Here is an 8,612-nt window from a genome sequence, read left to right on the forward strand (position 1 = left end):
TTTTTTTTCTTTTTCTTGTTTTGTTATCACATTTAAACAACTATCGTATTTCCTATTAATCATATATTTTCTATATTTCTTTTTTAAATTTATGCTTTTATTTGAAATAATAGAAGAAAAAGGAAAAAAGAAATGGAAAAGAAGAGAGAGAGAGAGAGGAGGAAAAAATTATGGAAAATTTTTATTTCTTTTAAAGTCATTCATTCATTCGTTTTTTTTCTTTTAATTTTATTAATTATAATTATAGTTTTTCTTTTTTAAATTTAATTTTCTCTTTTTTTCAAGAACGAGATTTGAATACAAAATGTATCGTAACAATGATGGATGAACAAACAATTCTAAGACATCCTATTGATGAGTAAGTTAATATGAAAAAATTATTTTTCATTATGATTTAATGATTATTTATTAATTAGATGGTTATCATTTTTTAAAAAAAAAAATGACTGATCAAAATTTAATTAACTTAATAAATATAGCAATGACTTTAAACTTTTTCCCGGAATTTTATCCTCAAATATTACAACTTATATTAAATTTTTGCATATTTTTAAGTAAAATATGAAATTTAAAAATATTAAAAAGTAAAAATTAAAGTGAAAGAGAAATATTTTGCTTTTGCAAAATAAAATTTAATTTTGTTAAAAATATGAATTCTCTTTTTTTAGGAAGCAACCCAAAAGTTTTGCATACGATCATTGCTTTAATTCTTTGGATCCTACTGCAAATAATTTTATCGGTATGAATTCTCATTTTATCCTAAAATATCATCACTTATAATAAATTTGATAAAAGTTAAGTATAATTAATCTAATCACTAATTAATTATTTTATGGTTTATAAAAATGAATACATTGTTTTTTTTTTTTTCAGCCAATAATTTATATTTAGATACTGTTTTGTGGCTTATGAGCCTTGTCCAATAAGATGTCTTTTCTTTCTTTTTTTTTTTGACCATTAGCTTATATTTAGCATCGAGGAGATCTATGATATTTCAATTTTCTCAAATTTGATAATAAAAGAGTATGTATGATTGAAGAATTGTAAAATTTGCATTATATTGAAATTTTAAGAAATCAAATGAGTTTTTATTTTCAAATTTAAAATTATCTTAATTAACTAATTTTTGTTTTCTTTTTATGTTTTTTTTTTTTTTTTTAAGATCAAAATGAAGTATTTCAACAAGTTGGTTCTACCGTACTTATCAATGCATTTGCTGGTTATAATACTTGCATATTTGCATACGGACAAACTGGTATTTTTATCAATTCTTTTTTTCAATGATAAAACAAAAAATAAAGTAAATTTCATAAATTGTTTATGTTTGAAAAAAAAAATGTAAAATTTAATTGTTAAATTTTTATTGTAAATAATTAATTAAATATTTTTTACTTTTAGGTTCAGGTAAAAGTTATACAATGATGGGTACAGCAGAGAATCCTGGTATTATTCCACGTCTTTGTTGTTCTATTTTTCAAAAAATTGATGAATTAACTTCCGATAATTTAGCATTTAAAGTAGAAGTTTCCTATTTGGAAATTTACAACGAAAAAGTACGCGATCTTTTGGATCCTAAAAAGTAAGTGATATAAAGTTAATCAGTTAAAATATCTCTATGATATATTCGAAATCCAAAATATCACGTATTTGAAATTATGATAATAAATATATATAATTCTGAATAATAACAATATCCTTATATATCTATTATCATCTGGAATAATATCTCTTATCAACATTAATCACATCATTAACGCTCTTATCATATTTCAATTATCAATACTATTCTATTCTTCCCTTTAATTCATATTTCAATTTTCAACTTTTATAATTTTCAACCTTTTTTTTTTTTATTTCAACTTTCATATTTTAATTTTCCCTTTAATACTATTCTATTCTTCCCTTTAATTATTACCTGTTTTCTTTTTTGCTTTTTATTTATCAAATATTTATGCTAATAATTTCCTTCATGGATTATCAGAATGGAACAATATGTTTGTTATTGATTGATATTATAATATTGATAATAAATGATATTTATTTGTTTCTTATCATTTAAATTTGCATTAATGCATTTTATCATGCTAAAATTTAACTTCCACATGAAAATTTTTCATAGTTTTAGAACAAATTAAATTTTATAAATGCTATCATCACATTATCAGAAATTAATTATTAAAAATTTTTAGGACAAATAAGAATTTGAAAGTTCGAGAGCATAAAGTTCTCGGTCCAATGGTTGATGGATTATCCGTGTTGGCTGTTTCATCGTTTGAAGTTTGTCATTTATTTCTAAATCAATTTATTTTAAATTTGATAAAATTTAAAAAATTTATTTTGAAACTAAAAAGAAATTATTCGATTCGAAAGATATATTTTTATTTGTCAAAATATGTATGACATATTAAATTATTCAAAAATATAATCATTGTTGTGATAATTTGTAAAATTGAAGGAGGTTGACATATGTGAGTGGTTGACATATCTGATCTTATCAGATATCAGCATATTTTTTCCTTTGTTTTTTTTCTTTTCCAGCAAATAGCATCTTTGATAGAGGAAGGGAATAAATCACGAACGGTTGCTGCAACCAATATGAATACGGAAAGTAGTCGTTCACATGCCGTATTCAATATTCGTCTCACACAAGCTATTACGGATACGGAAAATGGAGTATGTACTAAGTTTCCATGTTTTATCCGTTTTTCATCTGCTAATCGATTATCCATTATTCTTTCCGTTTTTCATCTGCTGATCGGTTTTTCGTTTTGACTGTATGAACAGTTTTTTTTTTTAAAAAAAGAAAACTATTAGCTTAATCAAAAGCTTTTTTCCTGAATTTTAAATCTTCCAATAAATAATATTCAAATATTTCTAAAACTCTGAAATTTCCGATTTTCAGTTTACTGGTGAGAAAATGAGTAAAATATCACTAGTGGATTTAGCCGGAAGTGAACGAGCTCAAAAAAGTGGCGCAGTTGGAAAAAGACTGGAAGAAGGCGGAAATATCAACAAGTATTTGTAAAATATTTTTTTTCAACCGGAAAAATTTGTTGATCAAAATAATTTTCTGATTTAACAGATATGTATTTCTACGAAATATTTGCGTAACTTTTGTAACGTTAGCATGCTACGTGTGATACGTAACGACAAAGTGCAAAGTGTGCACGTTATTATCGATAAATAATTTTACGTTAATTATTGCACTACGAATAAAACATTGAAATAACGAACGAATTAAATTGCAGATCTTTAACAACACTTGGAATGGTAATTTCCGCACTAGCGGAACGCTCACATAATAACGGAATGTCGAAACAGAAATTTATTCCATATCGAGATTCCGTATTAACGTGGTATTTCTCACATTACCTTTATCAAATGATATCTTAAATTGGAAATTATTTTTCGTTCCCACAATGATGGAATTTTTTGTGTATACCTGTTGACAGGTATGAAGGCCACCTGTCAATACTATTAAGAAATAGATAAATCATAAAGACTAGAAAACACTTTTCCGAATCGGTTGTTGTTAATTGTTTTTCAGGTTGCTAAAAGATAGTTTAGGAGGCAATAGTCGAACGGTGATGATTGCGACAATATCACCTGCAGCGGATAATTACGAAGAAACTTTATCTACATTAAGGTTGATAATTACAAATCCAATTAAAAAAAAGAAAGAAAATGCTAGAAATTTGATGGGAAAATAAAAGAATTGAGTGAAAAATGAAGTTAGCATTTTTTTTTTGCGTAAAATTTTGAAAATTAAGACTCGAAAAAATCATATTACCTGTTGTTTCTGGAGCAATTCATTTAATCCGGAATATTTTTTTCCCATATTGTTGAAGGTATGCCGATAGAGCTACGAAAATCGTAAATCATGCCATAATAAACGAAGATCCTAATGCTAAAGTCATACGTGAATTACGTGAAGAAGTGGAAACATTACGAGCACAAATATCACAAACTGTCAAAGAACAGAATGTAAGGATTGGTGACAAATTTGAAAGTTTATTTGATTAAAACCTGTTAAGCTAAATTAGCTCTGTGACAGTTAATGCTAAAAAGTTTAAAGTTAAAGTCATTTACGCTAATGAATTTACTTCATAAATGAATGCTAAGCAAATATTATATTATCAGGAAACAGAAGAATTACGTGAACGATTGGCGGAATCGGAACGTTTGGTAGAGTTAATGAATAAATCATGGGATGAACGGCTAAAAGATACAGAAACTGTTTATCGGGTAACCACTGTGATATGATAAATTTGATAGATAAGATTTGGTATATTGGTATGATTAATTATATGTATATATAATTAATCATATCAATTTAACAGATAAGATTTGATAGATATCATTTTTGATATGACTAATTTGACAGATAAGATTTGATAAAGATGTTTGGTGGATAAGTCTTCTGATTTCGTTCCATTAGTCTCTCTACAAGTGTTTGATTAAAGAATTTTGTCAATGATTAAATCATAGCATCATTGTTACAAGACTTTTTGTGATAAGAAATGATAAGAAATTGAGTAGAAAATTTTTATAAGAAAGTCGAAATGTGATAAGATCAGAAAGTCAAGAATCACGAATAAATAAGAGTAATTCGAAAGATTTTTTCGTTAATAAATTTTTTAAAGTAAACTTTTAGGAAAGACAAAAAGATTTGGCTGAGATTGGTATTTCGGTGGCTGGTTCTGGTATAAAAGTTGAAAAAGATCGATTTTATTTGGTTAATTTAAATGCTGATCCATCGTTAAATGAACTTCTTGTCTATTACATAAATGTAATTACTCATTTTACTCTTTACAAAATACTTAAATTATACTGAACTTTATAGTAAAGTTTAATCTAATCATTTGATAAATAGAATTGATAACATCAAATGTATAAATGATAATTATGTTGCATTACATTAAGATATCTGTAATCACTGTGTGGAACTGATAAGATTAAGGAATATTTGATAAATTTGAGATGAAATTGATAAGATTAAGGTATTTTTTAAAAAAAAAGGATAATTGGATGCTTTTCAAATATGTAAATTTATTTGAAGCATAAAATTTGCTAATTATAGCATCAAGCTATCATTGGTAGTGCAGAACAACAACAACAACAAGGTGTAACTGGTTCCGATGAAAAGATTGATTTTATCCTTCAAGGACTTGGCGTACAGCATCGTCATGCTTTATTGGAAATTGTTGAAAATGATAATCAACAGCGTCTTTATATTGAACAACTTGATGATAAAGCCAGGTTTATTAATTATTCAATAAAATTTGAAGCTAATCTGTTAAATTAATTAAGCATTAGCATTTTCAACATCATTTACAATTATCATAAGACCATTAATTAGTATTGATAAGGAAAAAAAAAAGACAACAATTATGATTTAGTAAATTATAGTGAATTTTTTATTGTTAGATAACTGATATATGATAACATTTCAATCATTAACAATAATTTATTCAGAAGCATACGGTATTCAAGGGTTTTTTCTTTTTTTTTTTTTTTTAAATTTTAAACTAAAAAATTTATATGTATTCAGAATTTGTGTAAATGGACATTTGATAACAGAACGAACACTTCTTCGTAACGGTTATCGTCTTCTAATTGGTAATAATCATTTCTTTCGTGTTAATTGTCCAAAGGAAACGATTGACATTAGCGCTTCTATTATAGAAGAATCAAATGCAATGTTATTCGATTATTATGATGCTTGGCAAGAGGTTTTATTTTCTCTTTTAATTTTCGATGCTAAAAAATTATTTTAATTTTTTATAAGTATTCTAAAAAAAAAAAGAAAATTTATTCAAATGACTTCTAAATATTGCTATTCTACTATATATGGATTGTATAAATTTAACCTAATTTGTGACAAAAAAAAAAAGAAAAACTTTAAAGTAATTAATTATTTATAATCACAAAAAAAAAAATTTTTTAATGATAAGAACAATTTCATTATTTAATTTAAATGATTTCTAATTTATAAGAATAATTGATAATAATTAATAGATAAAAATAATTTAAAACATTTAGGTAAATTCTGGTGTAAATGCGAATCCAATTACAACAGCTGTTGATCAATATATGGAACAAATTACGAAAAAGCATGAAGTTTGTGCTTTTTTTTCTTTTTTTTTCTCTCTCTCATCTTAAACTTTATGATATACAAAGAAAAGAAAAATTGAAATTAAAAAGTTTTTTTTTAAATTCAAATTTAATTTTTTATATGTTTTCAATTGTTGATTTCCTGATATTTTTGAAAATTTTTTTTATGAGATAATAGATTAATGTAATTAAATGTTTTCGATTTATAGCAGCATATATAACAATCAAATTTCAATTAAATTTAAAATTTGCAATTAAAATATTTAAAAAGGTAATAAAAAAGCGGAAAAAGATGAAAATTTTCCAGGAAGAAAAACAGGCAGCATTGGAGCAACAATATGAAGCATTCGAAAAATATATTCAGGGACTTACTCAAAGGTTTTTATCATTTATTTTTTATTGATCAAAGATTATTTTATTCAAATTTCATTTAATGTATATCTTAAATTAGCAATTTTTTCTTCGATAATTACTTATTGCATATATTTAGTTTAATTCAAATATTTCAGCTTTACACCTTCAACACCAACACCAAGTTTCGGATATTTGACACCAATAAGTACACCTGGATGTCAATTCCCGTCTATTGGTTTTCCGATTAATCCAAAAGCTAGCATGCGATCAAAATTCTTCAATTGGGCTCAACATAGGTTAGTTTTAATACCCTTTGACCTTTGTCCTTTTTTTTTCTTTTTGAAATATAGTCACAGCTATTTTTGAAAATTGAAATTATTTCGGTCTTTTTTTTTTGTTATTTTCAGGGAGAAAATGTTCAAAGAAAATTTGATACGTTTGAAAAGTGATATTGTACGTGCTAATGCATTAGCTCGTGAAGCTAATATGATTACTGCTGAGTTAACACCATCTCGATGTCCTGTCACTTATGATGTCACCTTACAAATTCCTGCAGCAAATTTAAGGCCATCAAAAATAAAAGTAATATTTTCCGTATTTTCATTTCGAAATTCATGACAGTGATATGGATAAATATCGTATAAAAAAGAAAAATATCATTATTATTTAGTTTGTTCCGGATAAACAGGTGATAGTTACAGGAAGGAGGATTTGTTTGTGAACCGTTTATTGTGGTAAAACGGACCGGTATTGATGGTTATCAGTTATGGTCAACTGCCCAATTAGAAAATAAATTAATTGATATGCGTGAAATGTATAACGAAAAAATAACCGGAATGGAAAGGTATTATTTAATTTCTTTTTGAAATGATTTTCGGAATATTGAGTTTTTGGGGTATTGAATTTCTGAAAAAATAATGTTTACGGATAAATTATCCTGTTCAAATTGCTTTCCGGTTATTTGTATCAATGGTTAAAATATATATTTCAGGTATTTTCTCATATATAACATATCTATGAAGTTTCTTTAATTAATAACTGGATTAATTAAAAAGGCTTCATCTATCTTTTCTTTTTTTTTAAAAATCTAATTCACAAGTTCTCCTATTTTATTTAAAATATATATTTATCAAATATGAATTTATGATTATTTGGTGATAACTCAGTTTATCACTGAGTTCATTATGAAATCATAAATTAAGTGTTAATTGCTGTTAATTATATCATTTGTCAAACGAAATTGAGAAACATACTAGATTACTGAAAATTTTGAAATCTTTGGTAAAAAAGAACTAATATGTCACTTTTTTTTTCGAAAAGAGAAATAATAATAAAATTGAAGGAACGAATAATTGATTAATTAATTAATTAATTAATTAGTACAATGATTGGCGTAAAATTATATATTGATAATAACATCGTTAATAATGTCCAGCAAACAAGCAATTATATTTAAATAATTACCAATTATATTTAAGCAACTACATATTTAAATGTAATTAATATGCAGGAACGATGCATCAACATCGGAACAATTGGTAGAGGATGAACAATTTGCGCTCGAAGATGATTTTAATATAAATGAATATCATAAGCCAATTATTGAAAATGCTTTTGATAGTCAGGTGATAAATCTTTTCCTGTTATTTATTATTTCAAATTATAATTAGAAAAAGAAAAGAAAAACGGAGATATATATTTCATTATAAGTAAAAATAATAGCAAATTTTGTTGTTTAAAATTTTAATCAATTAATTTACTTAATTTATTTATTAATCAACATTTAATTCAATAATTGTATTTATATTTAAAATTAAATCAAACAGAGAAAACAAAATGGGTGTTTATTTTTCAAATCGAATAAATAAAATTATAGGAGCATCATAGTTTAATTGGTGTTGCTAATGTATTTTTGGAAGTGTTACTTCATGATATGAGGCTTGATTATCATGTTCCAATTATTAGTCAACAGGTAAGCATTAAAATAATACAAATAATAAGAGATAAAATTATCTGGCTAAGTTTTAAAAAACACACAGAGAAAAAAAGATATCTAGCCAAGTCTAAAGAACAATAAAAAAATCTAGGCCAAAGTCTAAAACAACAAATAAGAAAAAAAAAAAAAAAAAGAAATAGGTAATAAA

General features: G+C 24.9%; 1 protein-coding gene across 1 annotated transcript in view; it reads left to right on the forward strand.

The window, feature by feature from the left end:
* Window positions 1-317: 317 nt before the first annotated feature.
* Window positions 318-8,612, forward strand: part of LOAG_17644 (CBR-KLP-4 protein) — a gene marked incomplete at both ends in the record, with an annotated part of 12,970 nt that continues 4,675 nt past the window's right edge. Inside the window, 21 exons of the mRNA XM_020450306.1 lie at window positions 318-358; window positions 669-739; window positions 1,163-1,255; window positions 1,399-1,579; window positions 2,190-2,277; window positions 2,539-2,673; window positions 2,903-3,015; window positions 3,249-3,356; window positions 3,548-3,646; window positions 3,849-3,984; window positions 4,141-4,245; window positions 4,655-4,789; window positions 5,081-5,259; window positions 5,552-5,732; window positions 6,043-6,120; window positions 6,422-6,492; window positions 6,624-6,764; window positions 6,876-7,050; window positions 7,170-7,312; window positions 7,979-8,093; window positions 8,345-8,440. Coding sequence (XP_020306032.1) covers window positions 318-358; window positions 669-739; window positions 1,163-1,255; window positions 1,399-1,579; window positions 2,190-2,277; window positions 2,539-2,673; window positions 2,903-3,015; window positions 3,249-3,356; window positions 3,548-3,646; window positions 3,849-3,984; window positions 4,141-4,245; window positions 4,655-4,789; window positions 5,081-5,259; window positions 5,552-5,732; window positions 6,043-6,120; window positions 6,422-6,492; window positions 6,624-6,764; window positions 6,876-7,050; window positions 7,170-7,312; window positions 7,979-8,093; window positions 8,345-8,440 — 2,484 coding nt within the window. The remainder of the gene's footprint in view (window positions 359-668; window positions 740-1,162; window positions 1,256-1,398; window positions 1,580-2,189; window positions 2,278-2,538; window positions 2,674-2,902; window positions 3,016-3,248; window positions 3,357-3,547; window positions 3,647-3,848; window positions 3,985-4,140; window positions 4,246-4,654; window positions 4,790-5,080; window positions 5,260-5,551; window positions 5,733-6,042; window positions 6,121-6,421; window positions 6,493-6,623; window positions 6,765-6,875; window positions 7,051-7,169; window positions 7,313-7,978; window positions 8,094-8,344; window positions 8,441-8,612) is intronic.

The sequence above is a fragment of the Loa loa genome (assembly GCF_000183805.2).
Source record: "Loa loa unplaced genomic scaffold supercont3.107, whole genome shotgun sequence".
Taxonomy (NCBI): Eukaryota; Metazoa; Nematoda; class Chromadorea; order Rhabditida; family Onchocercidae; genus Loa; species Loa loa.